Raw genomic sequence first — 21,404 nt, 5'->3', positions numbered from 1 at the left:
TCGAAACATCTTCGAGCTTCATATCCCAAACAATCGCTTACGTAAGCTTTAAAGTTGACCTCAAGTGTTTGTGGAAAGCATTCAATTGTGAATAAGTATTGGTAATTTGGTATTAGTTCCGTGTTCGTGTTACAGATTGTGATTTGTAACTTTGTTGCTTCGTAGTACTTAGTCAGAAAGCTTAATTTTTCACTAAACAAATTAAATCACCCATGCAATCTCCTGAAATGTACTGAAACTAGGGAAGGTACCGTACCTACTTTCAGTACCAACTTCGTCACATTTAATTAAAACCGAATTAAACTAAACTTTAATAGGTGCCTACTTATTTGATATTTGCCAATCAGCAAGAACAAAAAGTCGATACAAAGAAGATCTCGAAACGATTGCATTGGAACTCGGTAGATACCTTGCATAGAATGCACACCTAACTATGCTTCTACTTTTTTTTAAGTAGTGAAAATCATCTAATGACTTTTCCCGCCTTGGGCAAGGCGAGAGGGAGTGTCAAACTCTTACTGACTATAAACCACCCCGTTCCTACTCCTGCTTGTCAACTATGCTTCTCCTTAGCCTAACATGTAGTAGGTAATAAAAATCTATCTTCAACTTTTAGAGTCATCTGTTTATATTACAATGTAAAATGCAATATGATCCTGTCTTTAATATCATCTAAGCAAGTTAAGAGTAATCGATAGGACGTCCTATACGACATTGACTGTTACGAAAGACGTTCCCGAATTATTTCTGGAATGCCTACAGGAGAAAGAGTCTAATAAAGGGCTAAGAATAATACATGTAGGTATATTTACATGAACCAATATGTTCTTTTACTTTCTCATTAGATTTGGTGTAGATTTTTAATTTGAATTTATTTGAATTGTTAGACATTCGACTATTGTCTATTGTATAAGTGTGGGAGGGCCATGCTTCGGCACGAATGGGCCAGCTCGAGCGGAGTGATACACATGGCCTCACAGAAAACCAACGTGAAACAACGAGAAACGAAAGTGAGGTTACCAGAGGCCCAATTATCCCCCTTCCCAAGCTTTCCAATCCTCGATTCTCCAACAACCCTTCAACTCCTAACCCCTAAAAGGCCGGCTACGGACTTATAACGCCTATGGAGTTTCGGGTGTCTAAGGGCGGCAACGATTGCTTACCATCACGTGATCGGCTCGTTTAAGGACGTTTAAACATAAAAATATTGTTAAATCCATAAAACTAACGATTTATTGAGAACTTTAAAAATAGAATTAAGTTTTATTTCACCCCTTTTAAATACACTGCTTGACTAAAATGGAAGCATTTCAAACCTTAACATATTTTAACAAAAGCCTTACTAAAACAAGCACTTTATACCCTCAATATCTACCAATTAAAGCCTAAAAAAACATTGCCCTATTGCTATCAGATTACATTTGTTTCAAAACACACTCTAACATCACCAAATAAAGTTCAATTTACAATGAATTTGCTAGCACACTTTTTGGTCAGAGTACCTAAACACGTTAAACCGTTAATGATTTGTTTGGAAACGTATTAACCGTTTATTACAATACCCCTACATGGGTTAGACACACGATAAAATCATCAGGAATTTCACTTTAGTTGCTAATCAATTTTTTTCTATGTAATATAGACGACACTTCTTTTAAGCCCAATGCTAAAGTTGCAAATGTATACTTATACTATAGTGTAACACTCACTTCTCACAAGTTATGAATCCTGTGTAATAAGGGGTGATTCAATCACAAGGACAAAGTCCACATTTAGGTATGATTAATGCACATCCAACTGCATAATATTATCATCATGCTAACCTACCTATATTGTTCTAGGAAGAAATATGTAGGAATTATGTACCTAATGCAAGCATTGTTCGCCTATTGCACTATTCGTTTCTCATACCTAATTTGGGACGAATGGAACGGACTGCTCGATGTGTGGCAATAATAGATGCCACACACAGAGTACAATTTTAGAAACTGCACTGCATAGTACTCAGAATCTTAAATCTAAAAAATTTCATCAACCTTATCTTATAATCACCAGCTTATGGAATTGGCATTACAAATCACAATTAAAATATAGTTTAATTTTGTTCTCAATGAGTTTCCTTAGGTGAAAAGATTGTGTGATATGAAAGAGAAAGTTGCTCGAGATTGGATGACGCGAACGCGAACGTCTCTTAGGAAAGAATTTAGAAGAATAAGATATTTTGCCGACCCCAGTTACCTGAGCCAACGGCAGAGAGAAAACTTTAGGTATTCCAACAACTTTTAAGCTAAAACATTTACAAACCAAACAAGACTTACACCTAGAGTGCAGAACTAGACAAATAAAATACTGATTGATAACAAAAGATAGTTTATTAATTTACATTTACAATTATTTAAATAGAATACGTCATCAGGTAAATATAATCGTCATAAAAAAGTTGTACAAAATAAAAAATCCACATTACACGTTGTTAGCAACGGTGCCTCTAGGTTCGAACAAGTAGCATTGGTGGTAAGCGCTACCCAACACGCCAGTAAAGTGAGGTTCGTAGTTATATATCACGTAGGCGTTCTCTTCAGCCTGGTTCTTGAAAGAATGCATGTTCTTTCTGCACTCCTTTACAAAGAAATCCATGAAGTAACGGTTGGATTTGACCGCGTTTATTGAATGTGGGTAGTTCTTCGACAGTTTCCATTCGAAGGAGCTCTTCTCTGGATGGAATTGGACACCGTAGAATGGATACCTGGTAATGAATAAATTACATTAAGACCTTTAACAACATTTAAATAGTGGTATGATGTTTACAAAGTTGAAAACCTTATTTCAAAGTCTGCCTGTTGTGGGAATCGAATCTTGGACTTAAATTAAGACTTGGTTCAATGCAAAAAGGTACTATAATTAGAAAAGACAGTTTTAAATTCTACCACTAATTTTAGTTCCATAATAAAAGAAAAAATAGCCACTTGCATAGCCTAACAAAATAAATGTACTACCAACAACATAACTAGGTACACTATCGTTGTTTTTACTACTAGTTATACTAGGTAAACTTATACCTAGCAAAATTTTAGGTAGGTAAGACTTCTGTTTACCACATTACAATGTTATTATGTGTTTGCTCTGTAGTTTCATTTATAGCATATGTTCCTTACCGATTTAGCACGCACGAATGTTGCCTATTTACAAACATGAGTGCAACAGTATTTGTATTATTACCACTGTTTTAGATTTTGAAAATCAAATACAGTGAGTATTTCAGTACCTATGCTTATATTGTTTTTTCCTTTAATCTTGATTAAGTTAATTACCAACTCGAACAATTATTATTATTTATCTCTTACGATTTTCACAACAAGTCCTTAAAACCACTGATACCAATAGATGCGCTTTATGCTTTAAAAATGATGTCCTCATAAAATGATGTGATTACCTTGTATGTTCAACGGTAGCTATGAACTTGACTCCATAGTCGTCGTATGAGTGAGAAGTCACTCGCCAATCGCGGGTTAAGTTGTGAGATATCAGGTTCTGAAAATAAAATACAATTTTAACATATTAACCGAGAAAACTGATTAGAAATAGAAACGAGAAATGTGTGACATGATCTGTATCCTCATCATAATCCTGAAAACATCCACGGACGAACAAAGGTCACTCTTTAAAGAAGGAGTTTGCAGCAATCCCTACGGTTGACAGGTGGATTATGAATCGCAGTTAGATCCGCTGCTAGTGATTGCAGTTTTAGATTATACCTCGGCCATAAGTGTCCAAAAGCTTTAAGTGTCCGTAAGTCTATAAGAGTCCACTGCCGAGCAAAGGCCTTTTTGTAGTACGGAGATGGTTCGAGCTTTAATCAACGTGTTCGCTCAGGGCGGATTAGCGATTTCAAACTTATAACCAGAAATTATAAGTCCAGGTTTCTTCACTAAGTTTTCCTTCGCTGAATGTCAGTGGTATTTAAGTTACTTCAGCTTTATATGAACGTACCTCGTCTATAATACAGAATTGGTGAGCGTTGACTGTGACATCCTCATTCTTCAATAACTCTAGAATGTCTTCTGGTGTCTCTTTGAACATCTTGCTGGTGCGGTAGTCTGGAAATAATATTTATAAACAATTTTGAGTTTCTATTACTGAAGACCGAGCGAGTAAGTCTGGCTTTTAAAACTGGATCAGTGAGTTAATCTAACAGTCGACAAGTACAGCACACTCATTCAAAAATTGTAGGTTTCTTGGAAAACGTATGTTAGACCTTATTGTGGATATCCCAAAATTTTGACAGGAATGGGTCATTCGGAAAAAATCTATTTCTAAAAATGAGCTTATACGATTTAAGAAATTCCATCAGTTATTACTAGTTTTTAGAAAGGTACCTAATTATGCTATCTAAAACCACACGACACTTAAGTGTGGAGTGCACAAACGGAACCACGTGGAAGTGATAAACAATCAACGAAAATAAAACTAGACAAACAATCTCAGTTACGTCACATTTTAATCTAATCCTAAAGTGCCGTGCCGACACCCGGAGTGTGCCTACATCCAGATATGATGATTATCACTTGCAATTAATTTATTCATAAGCATATCTACAACATTGGATGATTTACAACTACTTTCGAAATATAACATCATCTTTAATAACATGCTGGATTTCCAGAAGTTCACATACCTATCTATTAAATCGACTACTCGTTTTCTACCAGATAAATACGTGTAATAGTATATTTTTATTTTTATTTTTAAGGGCTGTACGATAAAATTCATACAACTGACAATTCAGGAATTAAAACTCGACACTATTGGTCACTATATACAATAACGCCAGTAGCAGACAGAGACATTCGACTCACTCTCCAAAACAGAACATAATGCTAAACTTACCATCAGTAAAATTAAGAGGAATATTGGAGTAGGAATAGCATCTGATCCTATTCTCAGGTTCCCCTCGACCTGATGCCAGAATGATGAGCAGTTCGAAGCCGAGGCAGGTGCCGAAGATAGGAAAGTAGTCACCAGCGTCGTTCATTTCTTGAGCTATCTCGTATATGTGCTGACCAGCGTCAGCGTAGCCATCCGATTGGTTGAAGTAGGTAGCTCCACCAGGGAATAATACCCTGAAATTAAAAAAAAGACATGATAGAAATGAATCACGAGCTTGTATTAATATTTTGACATAATACCAAAGCCTTTTCTTCGTCTAATTCAAGGACTTTTGTTTATAAAATATAACAAGCTTTTTCTTGTAGGTATCCAATTGCAATACAGTCATAGTTTCCAGAATCCTTGATATTAATGAAAGTTTTTATGAATTATTTATATTTTTTGTAACAACCGGGACAGGGAGGATGACTTTATCATAATTTATTGTATTACTCAATGATGCTCATATTACATAACGCATCGCATAACGTATATAACAACTCACGCTAATTTTTTTAGTTATTTTATTCCAAATTATTCCGCAAACTTCATCCCCGCATCCGCATAATCTAAGATTTTTATAAATTAGGTTATACCTACTTATTGTGCTTATAAAATCAGCTTATCGACTTGTCAATTACTCAAATACTTAACATTAGAATTAGTTCCTTATTCTCAATAACAGGAATTGTATGGTATGTTACTTACCCATTCAATTTTCCCATAAGTTCTTCATAATAGCTGCGATCTTTTCCGATCCTGTAAAACAATTTTTATTAAGAAGTAAAATTTATGAGTAATATTAAGTTTCTAAAAACCTCTCAATGAATTAACAATAAATCGTATCTCACAGTATTGGCACCACCCTCGCTCCGGACGCCTCTACATCTTTAACGTAGGACGCGGCGATGTAGCTGGTGTAGTTCTCCTCGGGGTACTTGGTGTGGAGGTACATGGACTGCTCCTGCGAGAGCACGCCGATGATCGGCCGGTCGTTGACGACGGGGTGGTCGTCCGCCGTCACCACCACCGCACCTTCGCAGCGCAACAGATACACGACCGTCAACAGCAGTGCTCCCTTCATCATCAGCATCACGCACCAACTGTCTACTGTACTCATCCACCTAAAATTTATGGTAATTCACTTGTATCTCTTATCAGCAAATAACTACCGCTAATGTTGAGTCACTGCGTAACATCAGATTAGCAATGTAATCAAATAACTTCACTTTGATTTTACCGACTTAACGGCCTTATTTTGGAAAACAATTTTGTGTTCTAATTAATATATAAAAAATATGTTTTTTTCACAATGTAAACAATCACCAACTTCAATAAAATAATGTGAACACCATCGTTAACTAAGCAAGCTACAACGTTTTGTGCCACACAGCGCGCGCGCATCGGTTTGAAACACTTGATGGTCTAAAAATAATTTCTCCTACAGCGTGTCAAACTTTGTTGTCAGTAGCTCACGCGTATTGGGAAGACAATAATGTGCAATGACATGACATTATATTTACATTTATGACATTATGACGAATGTCATAAATGTACACTAAACAAACAAATTAAGATGTTCATTACCAATTATATTACAAACAACTCCTGTATTTCTCAGTAAGTAAATATTCCTACTGATAGCACAAGATTTTATCGCTGTCACACATTTAAGAAATTGCCAGATTACCGATTCTTATCCTAAGTACCTATTTGTAACATGCCCTTATCTAACCGAAGTAAGTTAGTTATCTAGCAATGTACCTACCAAAATATAAAAAGAACTAAAAAAATGATGTAATTAGCTAAGTGTGCATTGTGCATTGGGTGCGAATTCGTTGCGTAATAACGGATGTCATAATTTCTACAGATATCCGTAAACCGGGTAGATATGGGAGAATATCTTAATAAATTACTAGGTATAAACAAACAATCAATCAACCAAGCATGTAGCATCACACCAGTTCAACAGCTAGCTGGCCTAAATCGGTTGTACCTTATAGAAAAAGGATTCGATATCATAGAATCTGTGCTTAATTTACTTCTGGATCGCAATGTTGCATTTAGCAACGCTTAGTAAAGTAAGAGCTCGTCTTCCATCGAGGAACAACGACCACATCCTCTACAAATCTACATAATCTACAAGTTTGGGCCCCGGTTAAAGATCGTAGTGAGGTTAACCTCGTCCGTTTTGGGAAGTCCGTTACTAAAGGTTGCTGTTACTCGTTACGCTAGTTTCTAAATATATTCTAAGTTGAGCGTGAAGGTTTATTAGGAGGCAAACTGAGGAAACAGGGCCCTCCATTGTGTGGGGTCCCACGTAGCAATTGCTACCTTTTCTACGTAGTAAGTCCGGCCCTGGTATTAGGACCACACGCATACGTTGACTTGTGGTCTCTTTGTAGGGTGTAAAGGACATTAATTTGCTTTGATGACTGACTTGTACTCAGTAATTCGATTGTTCGTCTGGTTCAATGTTCATCTGGTTTATGCCAAAAGCGGAGACATTACAGCAACCGTTAAGGAGTAGTTGTGTTCTTTGTGAAGACTCCTACTGCTGGCTGTAGAAGTCTTCTAGACTAGTCTTCTGGTGATGTTAAATTAAAATGCGTAGTTATAATAAGGACAAACAACGTCAACAGTCCACTGCTGGAGGCCTCCTCTACATAACAGGACTTTCTACAATATCCACACTTGCCAGGTAATTTGGAAGTCGTTGTTTAAAATATTCAGGGTCTTTCAAACGACTACGTCTATTAGTCGGCTCTTATGATATGATAGTTTAGGTACTCCACTACTGTGTACGTCCACAGTGTGTACTGTACCACACTACCCGACTAAGATAGTAGTATCCTACTTATACACATTTGTAACAAGTATACTATAGACTGCAGTTGCTATAAATAAATAATCATGTATCACCTTCATACCTTACCCATTATTATGTAATAAATTTTCTACAGGTACTAAAATATAATTGCTATTAGAACCTACGGTTAAATTAGTCACAGTAAGAATACCTATAGACTGTGATAAGTATCTTTCTAAAGTACCTTCTTACTTACATAGGTACCTGCTATGTAGCACTCAGACAACACAGAAGCACTTACCCTTTATACATTCACGCAAACTTCTTTTGAGATATAAATAACTAGAAAATAATTCGCAGAGTAATCGAGTAAACATATTACATAATTTCGAATATATTCCACTAAATAATTCGTACATTATTTCATAGATTTATTTCGTTTTGTGCATTAAAAACGAACGATCTATGTTGACTTTTACTAGAGCAGTCAACATCGACGTTTTACAATTCAACGCATGCGCTCTTGCATTTAACCTTTAACGTGAGTGCGGAAAAGTGGAAAAAGAGCAATAGGTATGTAGATATAATTATAATAGCAGTTGTCTGTAAAATACCTAAACTTAGGTCTAACTTGTCTAACTATACTAGACTAATAACAAATAATTAATATTATTAATTTATTTGCAAGTATAGACAAACTAGCTATTTAATAAATTCATAAAATTTAAAAACGATAACATAACAAAACTACCAGAATCTATACAATATCATGTATAACGTCTATTGTTTTATTATACCAATCGTCGATAATTGGTGTGCTGAGACACCACTGGAGCAAAACTTTCACAAAATCAATGTAATAAACATTTGAATATGCCGCCAATATGTCGACATCATTTCAAGCCCCACCACAGTTACCTATTCGTTCTGAGCTGAGGCTAGTAGTTGTTTCCTTTTACTTTTTAACTTGATTAGATTTAAATGTTATAAAAACATTGATTTTCTCCTGTATCGTAGTTATGTTTGCCTACATATAATAACAATTTCACTTACACGGAGCTTAGTGCGATCTCAGTCAAACCCAAATAAATAATTTATTACCTAAAATATAAGATATTTTTCCTTGAACAATAAATTGAACATGATTGAAATAATTCAAATATTTTAATGGTTTGATCGACCTACGCGACTGAGCTTCAGCTTCAGGGTCAGCCTGTTAATCCAATACGATTCTCATACTCTTTACTTTACTAATCAGAAATTTTACAAATAAATCGTAATACAATTATTATTTGTTTTTAAGAATTCTAGATATTATGAAAGCGAAGAAATTAGTAAAACTATAACAGATTTTTTATCTACCCGAAAATAATCATATTTTTTTCGTGGATACAATTATTTAATTATCTATGATGGCAACATTAAAATATACCTCGTCAAAAGAAAAATGCCGCTGCCAAGAAGAAACGTAATGATAAAGGTATTTTGATAATAATTATTACTGTAACAATCATCATCTTGTGTACATATACTGAGTGAGTGTTGAATTCAAATAATATGCAATACGATATATTAATGATATGAAAGAACAAATAGGTAAAGAAACACTTTGTTTTAGGTTGGTTTTCTGCGTTGACAGTGGAATTCGCGTATTTTCTTTTACAAGTCAAGTACACAATAGAAAATGTTCGAAATGGTGAGTATTCTTTCAATTAAGTATACCATCTAACGGATAACCATTTCTTTTTGAGTTTATCTTTTGATAAAAATGCCTGACAAATATCTCGAAAATGTCTTTATTTTCAGAACACAGCTGAACCTATGCAGGTGGACGTTCCACCTGAAGATAATGAGAACAATGAGACAGAGTGTTATGTGGTTGAGAATCCCACCTTGGATCTGGAAACATACGCCGCATCGTACACTGGTTTCGCTAAACTCTATAGACTGATGTTCGTAGCCGACCATTGTCCTTCCCTTAGATTGGAAGCCCTGAAAATGGCTATATCTTACGTCATGACAACATACAATGTTAGTCTTTACCAAACACTTCACAAAAAGCTTGCAGAAGCAGTTGCTTCGGCTGGGTTGCCTGATGTTGCAGTGCAAATGGGTTCACAAGATATACCAGTTCTGGACTCTATGTGGATTGAATCAAAAACCAAGAAAGCTGCTATCAAGTTGGAGAAATTAGATACAGACCTTAAAAATTACAAAACGAATTCTATAAAGGAGAGCATCCGAAGAGGTCATGATGACCTCGGTGACCATTATCTTGATTGTGGTGACCTTACAAGTGCATTGAAGTGTTACTCAAGAGCCAGAGATTACTGTACAAGTGGCAAACACATTATAATGATGTGCCTAAATGTTGTGAAAGTGTCAGTGTATTTGCAGAACTGGGCCCATGTCCTTAACTATGTATCTAAGGCAGAGGGTACTCCAGACTTCAATGAAGTCCCTGGCAAAGACTCTAATCAGTCAATATTGACTCGTTTAAAATGTGCTGCTGGTCTTGCTGAATTGGCCACCAAGAAGTACAAGTCTGCTGCTAAGCACTTCCTAGCAGCCAGCATTGATCACTGTGACTACCCAGAACTTCTAAGCAGCAACAATGTTGCCATATATGGTGGATTATGTGCACTTGCTACTTTTGATCGTTCTGAATTACAAAAGCAAGTCATAGTTAGCAGTTCTTTTAAATTATTTTTAGAATTAGAACCGCAGTTACGTGACATAATTTTTAAATTCTATGAATCTAAGTATGCTTCCTGCTTAAGGCTATTGGATGAAATAAGAGATAATCTAATGTTAGACATGTATTTAGCACCACATCTAAACTCCCTGTACATGCAAATAAGAAACAGAGCACTGATTCAGTACTTCAGCCCATACCTGTCAGCTGACATGCGCCTGATGGCTGCAGCATTCAACCGCACTGTAAATGCTTTGGAGGATGAATTGATGCTATTAATTCTAGATGGTCAAATCCAGGCTCGTATTGACTCTCACAACAAAATATTGTATGCGAAAGATGTGGATCAAAGGAGCACTACATTTGAAAGAAGTCTGGCTATGGGCAAAGAATACCAGCGGAGAACTTCTATGCTTATTCTACGTGCTGCTATGCTCAAAAATCAAATCCACGTGAAGGTAAGAGTCTAAACAACACCAGACCCACTTTGATGTCATAAACATAAGCACTTGAAGGAGATCTTCACTTATGTTTGTTTGTTTTCAGAATGTTGGGAGAGACACAGGCCCTCAAAGTGGTGAAGCACCAGGATCTAGCACCAGCCTCACTCCTCGTACTTTTGACACAGTGCCGTTGTGATGACTTTACTCAGGATATAGTTTACTTAAAGTTTTCGTGACAATTTAAATACTACTAGCAACCAATATAGAACAAGCATTTGAAAGATGAACAATTGTTGTGAAGTATTTTGATATAATACCATCTAAGTGAAATTGTATTTATATTGTCACGTGAAATCAGATCTTATTTTTAAAAGAACTCTTTTGTGTACTGAACTACTAAGTATCTGCTTTTGTTTTTGTTTAATGAGACTGCAGGAGTAGGCCCGCAAAGTTTTAACAGTTCTGCCACAGCAAACTACTGATAATAATTATTGTTTTAAGGAAAATGTTTTATCAGCAATCACAGAAACATGAACAGCTGGTGCAAGCATTATCTCTCAACATTGTTTATACTGAATTATTCTATGTAACCACAAAATATTATGTCTACGTAATTTCTAATTAAAAAGTAAAGGCATAAATTGTTTCACTATATAAACTATTTCTTACTTAAAACTGGGAGAAGAAGCTCATGTATTTAGATGGATATTCTCATTCTCGAAAGTCTCAATAGAGGTGCACCTAATAAATGAAAGACTAGTTATGAACCCCAAGTAATAGGGGAGCCTATTGTATTGCCAGTATATGGATGGATACTAGAATCCCTGCTATATCGCGAATGGGCAATGGTGTTTGTGGCCATTCAACAAAACAACCGATATTTTGTTATGGTAAAGGACGCCAAACGAGCACACGCGTCATCTGATGGTAAGCTATCGATGCAGCTTCACCTGCAACACTAGAGTTGCAAGTTCGTTACTAGCTTTTTAGGATTTGAGTTTTCGGTAACTTCACTCACAAGGCAAAACTAATACGATTACGGTGTTTCACGTCGTATTTCTGCGAAGGCTATTGTTATCCGGTCGATCCAGCCTATTTATGCCGAAGTATTGTACACATTCCATCCCTTCGATTCTATGAAAGGTAACATTTTCCCAACCGAGAATAAATCAAACTTGAAATTATGCCATTCTCGGCAATAGAGCCTATAACTAGAAAAGTAACTCTTATTTAATATTGGATAGGAAATATTAACTAGCAATTGAAACAGTATGCATAATCCATTTTTTAATGCTTTATCACAGATTCAACTTAAAGTAATTACAAGTTCAATTATCTTTTTCACTACATGATATAGATTGAAGACAGGTAGGACAGCTTCCATTTGCAACACCGAAAGCGGGCGGCCGACTGCCAGAACACGCAACTAACCACTGCAAAAGTAAAGACAAAATAATTACAGTTATTTATTTATGTATTAGTACAAAAATGGCATAAACCTACATGATCTTACACCAACCAAAACTTTGTTGGTAGACAACCAACTAGTTAAGTAGGTAGTCAGATTCATCAAACAATTATGTATTTAGATAAGTACTAAACATGTTTTCATGCATTTATCACTATTATTACCTGATACAGACAAGCTCTGTGGTAAGAAACCCCGCAGGATATATTTTGACATAGGGGCTGTGGTACACCAGGGCAGTCAGGCAATTCTGTGCACAAACATATGCCACAAACAATTGAATTCTCTGTGGCATCTCCAGTGTCCATACCTAGTGGAGCACCTTGTTTGAATGCAGGTTGAGGAAACTGAAATAAATCTGGAAACATTGTTTTATATTTAGTTATGAATCTATTTACAGTAGAAACTCTTTATCTGGTCTATTAAAACAATCATTAGTAAATAAATAATTATTTAGACAATTCACTTACCAAATATAATCATTATGTTATCAACAATACTTTTATCATGATCCCAATTTAGTAGACCTGATTGCAATTTGTTGTGCCAATGCACTGATTGCCCAATCAGATGAATGTTGGTGGCTACACCTTCTGGAGTTACCTCTACATGTAGCCAAGTCCGGTCATCTGCAAAAGATTTTTCATTGTGATTTGGGAAAAATTTAAGTTACACATATTTATAGCTTACAATTTACAATGCACCTTGGCCTAACAGTATAAAATTATTTTATATAATAGCAGTAGACATAACTCGGAACAACATTTTATCAAGAACTTTCTCCTTATTTTTTGAATTATTTATTTATTGTATCAAGATATAGAATAGAATGGACACCTACCGAGATATATCCTTCTATAATCATCTTTGAATGAACCATTTATAGGCTCCATTACACTACAGAATTGATCTATATTTTCTAACTCATAGAAATATCTAGCCAAGTCATACACATTCTGTTTAATTGCATCTAATATATCTTTGATACAACTATATTCACGACTGAGTTTAATAGAAGAAGGTAACTTAAGATCAGTAATAATTAACTTTCTGGGAGCTTTATACTCCAAATAAATTTCATGCTTCCTTAGTTCGTCATCTTCTATAACGATTTTGATGTCTCGTAAAGTTTTACCAAAATAAATAGCTGTATTTTCGTAACTAGTAATATTTTTTATTTCATCTAATATTTCAATATCAATTAGTTCTGATTTTACTGATTGTGTAAGTTTAGTGTTTATTCGCAACAAGTCTTGTAAGCTGCCTGAAAGTTCAAACAAATCCTTGTTGTCTCCAACATAGACCATATTTTGCGCCATAAGTTCCATTCTTTCTAATATTCTTATTAATTTGGAAATGCAGGTAGGAATAACTGAAATAAATATATTTAAATTAAACAGCATACAAAACAAGAACTGAAGAACAAAACAAATAAGATTTGAAGGAAATTGACAAAATACCTGTGTCACTGTCAATGTCAAAATAAGATTATATCAAAATGGCGGTTTTCATTAAATAGTGAAGTGCTTCAACATAATTTAATTACTAATTTGTAGTTTCCATAAAAATACTAAAGAAGAATCTCAACTGCATGGTTAGCACAGAGGCTGGGTAATCGGGTGCTATTCTTCCTAGAGGTAAAAAGTGAAGTCCACAAAACTTTACCGATGACCCAAGTCGCTGGCAACATTTGTCCTAGTCCCAGGCACGTAAATTATGGTGTTTAAAAAGGACCGAAAAGTAATTAAAGGCAGAAGAGGATGAATAGATCTTAGATACGAATTCTGTCTCTATTCACGTCTCGATTCGTTTTCAGCCTGTTTTACTACGCTGCACACTGATAATAAATGTCGATTCTCGGGATTACGATTGTTAGTATAACTTTATATTTGCACCAAATATTAAACTATTTGCTAATGCTAATGTCACCAGGAGAGGACATTTGAGAATGTGAATAACCGATAAAAATATAGCTACATAGTACTTACTAGGTACCTCATACGAAGTTATTGAACTGGGAATCGAACTCCAATATAATTTGTAGGTAGTCGTATGATCATATGATTAGTAAAGATGACAACGACAAGCTAATGACCAAAGCTTTTATTCCCAAGGTATTTAGTAGACATCTACTTACTAGATATAATTATTGTTAAGTCCCGTATTAAAAGGGAGTGAGTCTGTTATCTACCATACATCCATCATACGTCTAGTAAAGGAACTTGAGAGCCTTTGCTTAGCAGTCACTTGTAGATGATAATGGCCGATTTCCTAGGCATACCACCTGACTCACTTTAGTCAACAAATGGTACTACCGTCACAAATACTGGAATTAAAGTGGTATGTATTGAAAATTCTCAACCAAATAAATTAACGCAAATATTTGGAAGGAGGGCCTATGCCCTGCAATGGGACGATCATGGCCGAAATTTAATCTAATCAAAATTATTAGGTACCTAATGTTTGAAAATAATGACAATTCCTCCTATAGATTATTTAATTAGGCAAAATATAACAATACATTATGTACAATTTCATTATTTAAAATACAGCAGTTTGTAATAAGTCAAGCATTGATTGAGCATTTTGCCCTAAAACTAAGAAAATATTTTATTATTTACTTGTACTAAGTAAAATGTCTAACAGTAAATAAGGAAAATACCACACATTAAATATAAATAGCTAGTCAAATTAAAAAATCACACATTATTTCATTATAAAAAAAAATTGAGTAAAATACCACACAAACATAGGAAACCTAAATTTAAAATTTGGTACCTACAAGATCTCACATATTTTCATAAAGAATTTCATCTATAATAATCTGCTAGAAAAACGCATTTGCACAAAACCATAATCTTGCTTCGATCTAAAAATAGTAATTCATTCTTTTAGGTACAAATTATCACAACAAACAGGTAGTCATAATATTATGTTGTAGACAATATTATTGTCGTCATTAAGATGATACTTCTGGCAGTGGCCTCACAAGTTTGGTTTCAACTTTTACCATCTCATCGCCCCTGTATAATTCCACTTGTAAAATGGAAAATACTTGAATGACTTGTTTCACTGGGGGTGAATCATTAACAGCATTCCATGTTATTTCCATTTTGGAAAGTTTAGCACAATCGTTTTTAATGCATTGGTATTTTCCAGGAAAATCCTGAAATAAAAAAGATATTATTATATTATTTGTATTAAAAAGTTTTCTTAAAATTCATAAATAAAATATATTTTTAATACCATAAAATAAATAATGTTCAAATATGTTTTGATAACTTACATTATTAAAAAATATTCTTCTGTTCAATCCCATTGCTATAATTATGACATCAATGTATTTTTCCCTCACTTCTACAACAGCTGCATCAGTCACTACAGGAGAGTTTCTTTCTATGTACTTGAGTGTGTACATTTCTGTAGATAATTCACTTGCTTTTTTTGCATTATATTTTTGTTTATTGCATTGTGCAGCAATCATACGTACTTTGTCAACATGCCATTTTGGGGTTTCTCGATAATTTAAACTAGCCGCCAACAACCTGAAAATTATAATTTGTTACTGTAGACATCATAACATAACAGAAACCTATAAATCTATCAACAACAAAAAGAAATTATACAAGTTTCTGGAACTGTCAATAACACTAATATTAAAAAGTACACTAAAAAGAAATTAGTAGTTACATGTAAATTACAAATTCTATTTCTACGAATACAAGAAAATGTTTGTTTATTAGAAACAGGAAACACACACATTATTGCACAACATTAAAAATATATTTGAAAGTCTACAAAAAAAAAACGAATAACAGATTAATCAACATTATAATAGTGTGTGAATGAGTCATTGTGAATCACTCCTTTTTAAAAATTTATTACACAATTTGAGTCATTGGAAGTATTTAGTATTTTCGCATTACAATAAAGGAAATTGTCTCACCTGTGTACCATAATGTCAGCATATCTTCTTATAGGGCTAGTGAAATGAGTATAAAGTGGAACATTTAAAGCATAATGATGGAAGTCATCATCGTGGCATCCATAGGCGCAAAAATATTTTGCTCTCGTCATAGGTTTAGCACATAACATGTTCAAAACCATCTCTTTTCCCTTGTCTGTACAATCTGGGCCAGTATGTTCCAACAGTGAACGATGTAGCTCTCCAGCTGAGTTGATGTTCAATTCAATGCCCATTAGCTGTAAGGACTTAGCTAGTTGTTTCAACATGTAACTACTAGGTTTTGGGTGACACCTTAAAAATGCCAGTGATGGATGATCCTCCTTAATTCGCGCAGCAACTGTCATATTTGCAAGTAACATAAATTCTTCAATAAGTTGATGGCTTTCTCTGCTTTCATTTATCCAATATGAGTCAGGCAAACCACTAACAGGATCCAAATGGAAAGAAACTTTGGGCTGATCAATTCTTAAAGCACCATTGTCAAATCTTCCCCTTCTAAATTTCCTTGCAATGCTAGCAATAATTTTAATTGCTTTGGAAATATCCTCATAGGCAAAGTTATTATAAGTTTCAGGAAAACTTGTCTTAGAGTCTTCCTTATCATCAAGTACTGACTGAGCATGCTCATATGCAAGTTGGCAACAAGAATTAATTACTGTTTTAGAAAATCTGTGACTAATTACCTTTGCATCCTCAGTAATTTCCCAAAATACAGAAAATGCCAATTTGTCAACACCAGGGAATAAAGAACAAAGCATGCAAAGTTCATCAGGTAGCATGTGATAAGCTCTTTCTACCAAATAAATAGTTGTAGCTTTATCTGCTACTTTGTCATCTAATGGAGTATCTTCTGTTAAAAAATGTGCAACATCAGCTATATGAACTCCAACCTCATAATTTCCATTTGCAAGTTGTCTGCAAGACACAGCATCATCAATATCTCGACAATTAAATGGATCAATACTAAATACACATAACTTGCGGCAGTCCTCACGGAGTGCAATCTCCTCATCTGGTATTTCATAATCTAAACGAGGGTACAAATGTCTATACTCTGGGCCAAAAGGAGTGACATCTAAATCTGTTTGAGCTAATATAGCTTTAGTTTCTGTTACCATGTCTCCAGATTGTCCTATATTACAAACAATTTTCCCAATAGCAAATCTAGTATCTATCCATTCAATTATTTTGGCTAAGAACAAAGTATTTTCATATGTTTTAGCCTCTGCATAAAAATGATCAGGCCAACTTGTACAAGGTATATTAAGTCGCGGAATTCTGAGATCACGAGGAATAAACAATGCTTTTTGCCTATTTTTATCTGGCATTAATTTCAAGGATCCAATACAATTTCTATTATGAACTATTTCCTTGATGTATACCACTTTCCCCTTCTTTTGTTTGTTGTTACTTTCTTCAGCATTATCACCAGTGTCACTCTCTATAAACTCAATTACAACAACATCACCTTCCAAGGCACGGTTGCGGTTCTTTATCCCATCAATAAGAATATCTTGTTCACTTCTGTCACCACTACTTGAAACATAGGCATGTTGAAATTGTTTCGGGTTTATCCTAAGTACTCCTTCAATGTATATATTCTCCTTTAATCCAGCTTCCATTTTTTCAGCAGTTATGTATGGTTCAAATTTATTATCAACAGGATCCTTTTTCTTATTCTGTTTTTTATTTTGAGAATTAGAATTAGAAGTACCTGCAATTTCTCCTGGTACCATCATTTGAAAATGTTCACCCTTATTTCTCACATTAAAAGATTTGCTGAGTAATGGATGTTGTAAAAAATTCTGATAACATTTACGAGTCATCGTTTCAACTGCAGGTATTGGTGAATTTGGTATACTTAAGGATGTTGGGTTCACAATTGAATGAAAAACTGGAGTGTTTGGAACACTTGCAGCATGTAGGGTATTTGACAAATATTGGTTTGCTGCCTGCATACTTTGGGATACCTGAAACTGAGGATGATGGCGAAGATTCTCTAGGTACCTAGAATTAGTGGAGGCATACAGGGGACTTATTTGATGAGCAAAGAAGTCTTTCAATGAAGCAACATCACTCTGTCCAGAGCTTCCTACCTGGAAGTCTGACGTGTGTGGCATATTCATTGTCTCAGCTTCTCTTGACACTATTTTCAAATTTTTTCGCTTTTCTTTTTTCTTTGAATTCTTCTTTTTTGATAAAGTTGGATTGTCTCCCTGGTCTACTTCATCATTTTCACTGTTTATGTTTATGTTTTGGCACTGTGTGGATATATCACTAATTGACGAATTAGTAAATGTTTGTGAAGAAACTCCAGCCTCACCTTGTGATTGTTTATGCCGTATCTTTTGACCCTTTTTGCTGTTGCAGTGGCTCTGATGTTCTTGAATCCTGTTATTTAAAGAACTTTTAGAACGAAAAGGTTGCGACGTGGAAAGTTGTGCACCTGATGGCCTGTTTACGTCAAAATTTCTTTCAGATATACAATCACACAAGTGAGACATTGTTATGAAGATATAGAAAACGTGAACTCAATGCGAAGGTACAAGAAATTTCCATAGAACAATAAATAAACAATGAGAATTTTATGGAGTTTTTAAAATGTCTTTACCAAAATTTTAGGTTGACAAATTAGGCCAAGGTTACCAGCCTAAAATTAAAATCTTGCCATCTTAAACTAATTTTTTTTTGTCTAGAATGTAAACACTTCCACAGAACCGTTTAATGTAGAAAGACAAATTACAATATATTTATAAATATTTCAATCAGCAATGTTTTTGGCAAAAATATTATCAGTTATAAGTCCATGAAAGAAAACCGTAAAATTATAGACGTGCGATAAGGTTGGATACAGGCCATCACTAGCAGAACTTTGACAGTGACACTGACAAAGACAAAATATCATACCTAATACATAACCTCAAAAGAAAAAAGTACTATTATTTGTTGCTGTACGAAATAAGTTAAATTTGTGAAGTATTATATCCTAAACCAAATTCGTTTTGAAATAAATACCACGATTGATTCAGAAACGGCACGTGAACAAAGAAGAGTTGGAATCCTTACAACGACTACGGCAAAGTTAAACGCATAAAATGAAACTCATAACCCATAACATGTTAACATCAAAGTGTTTAAAAGGTGTAATGACTGGATACCCACTGGCTATTAACGCTACAGATGTGAAGGTAAAGGAAGTAGATTTTAATCCAGAATTCATAACACGAGTCATTCCGAAATTGGATTGGGAAGTACTCTGGGTTGCTGCCAATAGCATTGGTCATGGTGAAGGACTACCCAAAACTTTAGAACCCAAATTTGAAGAAGATGAAGATTTATTGAAAAGAGTTCATAAAGTTTTGTTAGAAGTAGAAGTTGAAGAAGGAAACCTTACATGTCCTGAGTCCGGGAGACAATTTCCGATATCAAAAGGAATACCAAATATGTTACTAACAGAAGCAGAAGTACAATGAGCAAATGTTAGACAAATTTTGGTTTTAAGTGTTACTTTAAGTATGATTTTAAGTTTAGGCATATGTACAGTCTATTGAATGTTATACAGTATTGTGTTTGATCACAATAAAAAATGCCACATTCTGAACATGTATTTTTTTTCTGTGTTGAACAACTTAGATATACTCTTGTTTTTTCTTATCTAATTCTCTCATTATTATACATGGGATAATTATAACAAATAAATGAACTACCTATCCTTTTTATACTAAGTAACAGATAACTTTGTATCCACTTATAACTCGGATTCTCTTACACCATAAAAGGTGATTAACTTAGTTCAAGCAAAGGTTATACTTTAAGGGTTTCCATAAGACTAGACTTATCATGCACTTCTTCATGCATTCATAATGTCTAGATATACCATATTAGATATATTTTCTTGATTGAACTCTTATTTCTTGCCTAGATATAAGAGTATGTATGTAGTTTCAGGGATTATGTTCTTTAAGATAATTACTAAACATCAGAGTTCTGTCTTTGGATACTAATAATGAATGACTGCAATTTAATTTAATCAGAGACTCCACTCTTTAGTTATGTAATAGTAATATGCATGAAACATCACTCTAGTAGGAAGTGCTTGCATTTGATAATATGCTCTTTGAGAATTGCCTACTTTCTTGTACCTACATCTCATTGTAGCTCCTTCCCACCTAAGAATTTAAATTCGAAATGTTTCCGAAGAGGCGATTAGGTAAGTTTAGACCAAGTAAAACGGATCGTTTATTATATACCTAGTTATAATATGTACCTACCACTCAACGTTCGATCAATAAATACCTACCTATCTATATTTATCTAGCTACCCACTTATTATGAATACACCTCTGTAGGTACGTAATACGTAAACTATCTGTAATACATACATAAGGAATAAACTGACCGTCCTACCAGTACCTAATGCTCTTTTATTTGAAATGTAGACATTTCTAGGTCTATTGACTAGGTAGGTATCTATCCTACTTTCATAATTATTTGAATGCTAAAGAGTCATCTTAAAACACCGGTTATCGATTTCTGCGCACACAGAAGTGCAAAATGTAAGTTTCGCGCACACATCCGATTTATAGGACAAAATAAAGAACTTACACGAACCTTTAACTTGGAGTGTTAAACACAAACTATTCGATTTGAATATGTGTCGTAGGCTTGTTTGTTTCACATTTTAATCAACTTTGACTGTCTACATGAATTAATAATTCCAAAACAAGCACATTGCTTTGTCAAGTTCTTTGCGCAGGTAGGGCAACCGTATAGTTCGTTTCACTCATATCATAGAGTTCGTGATTTCCGGGTGTTAACTTTTAAGAAGGAAATTATTTATTGTATTTTGCTACTATCGTATTTAATTCTCCACTACAAGTTATATCTAAAATTCACTTGTATTTTAGAAACTTGAAAGTCTAGTCTTTTGGCATAAAGCCGGCTATTCATCATCCTAGCAGTCCTACACATCGTGGATCGTATGTTTACTCTAGTGATACGTTGCTTGTCTAGTTATGTATTGTAAAGGTTTTCAGCATGTTTTCAGCTGATATATTTGTCAATAAATACTTTCAGCTGTAAAACACAGTTGTAAT

At 34.5% G+C, this 21,404-nt stretch overlaps 4 protein-coding genes across 11 annotated transcripts; 2 read left to right on the top strand and 2 right to left on the bottom strand.

The window, feature by feature from the left end:
- Positions 1–2,353: 2,353 nt before the first annotated feature.
- On the bottom strand, positions 2,354–8,062 carry LOC118272840 (gamma-glutamyl hydrolase A). Of its 4 annotated transcripts, none has more exons than XM_050708024.1 (7): positions 8,037–8,062; positions 5,778–6,050; positions 5,635–5,685; positions 4,888–5,120; positions 3,991–4,097; positions 3,434–3,531; positions 2,354–2,746 (listed from the first exon to the last, which is right to left on the bottom strand). In XM_050708024.1, exons 1-7 carry the CDS (start codon positions 8,045–8,047, stop codon positions 2,464–2,466), a joined length of 1,056 nt encoding a protein of 351 aa, XP_050563981.1. In that variant the 5' UTR covers positions 8,048–8,062; the 3' UTR covers positions 2,354–2,463. The 4 variants fall into 4 exon arrangements, with proteins under 4 accessions (XP_050563981.1, XP_050563982.1, XP_035445436.2 ...); XM_050708025.1 differs by lacking the exon at positions 8,037–8,062 and adding an exon at positions 6,514–6,632; XM_035589543.2 differs by lacking the exon at positions 8,037–8,062 and adding an exon at positions 6,257–6,418.
- A 1,038-nt stretch (positions 8,063–9,100) lies between these two features.
- On the top strand, positions 9,101–11,514 carry LOC118272839 (COP9 signalosome complex subunit 1). 2 transcript variants are annotated; one of them, XM_035589542.2, is made up of 4 exons: positions 9,101–9,215; positions 9,354–9,431; positions 9,542–10,888; positions 10,977–11,514. In XM_035589542.2, exons 2-4 carry the CDS (start codon positions 9,420–9,422, stop codon positions 11,067–11,069), a joined length of 1,452 nt encoding a protein of 483 aa, XP_035445435.1. In that variant the 5' UTR covers positions 9,101–9,215; positions 9,354–9,419; the 3' UTR covers positions 11,070–11,514. The 2 variants fall into 2 exon arrangements, with proteins under 2 accessions (XP_035445435.1, XP_035445434.1); XM_035589541.2 differs by having other exon boundaries at positions 9,130–9,270.
- Positions 11,515–12,147: 633 nt separating this feature from the next.
- LOC118272841 (DIS3-like exonuclease 2) lies at positions 12,148–21,109 on the bottom strand. Of its 4 annotated transcripts, XM_050708022.1 has the most exons (5): positions 20,920–21,109; positions 13,183–13,713; positions 12,812–12,970; positions 12,506–12,699; positions 12,148–12,306 (listed from the first exon to the last, which is right to left on the bottom strand). In XM_050708022.1, the coding sequence occupies exons 2-5, from the start codon at positions 13,667–13,669 to the stop codon at positions 12,202–12,204; spliced, it is 945 nt and encodes a 314-aa protein (XP_050563979.1). In that variant the 5' UTR covers positions 13,670–13,713; positions 20,920–21,109; the 3' UTR covers positions 12,148–12,201. The 4 variants fall into 4 exon arrangements, with proteins under 4 accessions (XP_050563979.1, XP_035445439.2, XP_035445432.2 ...); XM_035589546.2 differs by lacking the exon at positions 20,920–21,109 and having other exon boundaries at positions 13,183–14,231; XM_035589539.2 differs by lacking the exons at positions 12,148–12,306; positions 12,506–12,699; positions 12,812–12,970; positions 13,183–13,713 and adding exons at positions 14,821–15,507; positions 15,628–15,886; positions 16,288–18,699 and having other exon boundaries at positions 20,920–21,088.
- LOC118272842 (multifunctional methyltransferase subunit TRM112-like protein) lies at positions 19,175–19,909 on the top strand. The gene has a single exon (XM_035589548.2). It carries the CDS (start codon positions 19,404–19,406, stop codon positions 19,779–19,781), a length of 378 nt encoding a protein of 125 aa, XP_035445441.1. The 5' UTR covers positions 19,175–19,403; the 3' UTR covers positions 19,782–19,909.
- Positions 21,110–21,404: the final 295 nt, after the last annotated feature.

The sequence above is a fragment of the Spodoptera frugiperda genome, chromosome 4 (genome assembly GCF_023101765.2).
Source record: "Spodoptera frugiperda isolate SF20-4 chromosome 4, AGI-APGP_CSIRO_Sfru_2.0, whole genome shotgun sequence".
In the NCBI taxonomy this organism is placed as follows: Eukaryota; Metazoa; Arthropoda; class Insecta; order Lepidoptera; family Noctuidae; genus Spodoptera; species Spodoptera frugiperda.
This window is presented reverse-complemented; position numbering and strand designations above follow the sequence as displayed.

Excerpts from the sequence above, each read along its gene's own strand:
- LOC118272839 (XM_035589542.2), top strand. Across the intron at positions 10,889-10,976 it reads AAAATCAAATCCACGTGAAG|AATGTTGGGAGAGACACAGG; the intron begins GTAAGAGTCTAA and ends GTTTGTTTTCAG.
- LOC118272842 (XM_035589548.2), top strand. The coding sequence starts at position 19,404 with ATGAAACTCATAACCCATAACATGTTAACATCAAAGTGTTTAAAAGGT.
- LOC118272840 (XM_035589543.2), bottom strand. The coding sequence starts at position 6,330 with ATGCGCGCGCGCTGTGTGGCACAAAACGTTGTAGCTTGCTTAGTTAAC. Across the intron at positions 4,098-4,887 it reads TCCTCTTAATTTTACTGATG|ACTACCGCACCAGCAAGATG; the intron begins GTAAGTTTAGCA and ends TATTATTTCCAG. Across the intron at positions 2,747-3,433 it reads GCTACCGTTGAACATACAAG|GTATCCATTCTACGGTGTCC; the intron begins GTAATCACATCA and ends ATTCATTACCAG.
- LOC118272841 (XM_035589538.2), bottom strand. The coding sequence starts at position 18,812 with ATGTCTCACTTGTGTGATTGTATATCTGAAAGAAATTTTGACGTAAAC. Across the intron at positions 15,887-16,287 it reads GCTGACATTATGGTACACAG|GTTGTTGGCGGCTAGTTTAA; the intron begins GTGAGACAATTT and ends TATAATTTTCAG. Across the intron at positions 15,508-15,627 it reads GAAGAATATTTTTTAATAAT|GATTTTCCTGGAAAATACCA; the intron begins GTAAGTTATCAA and ends TTTTTATTTCAG.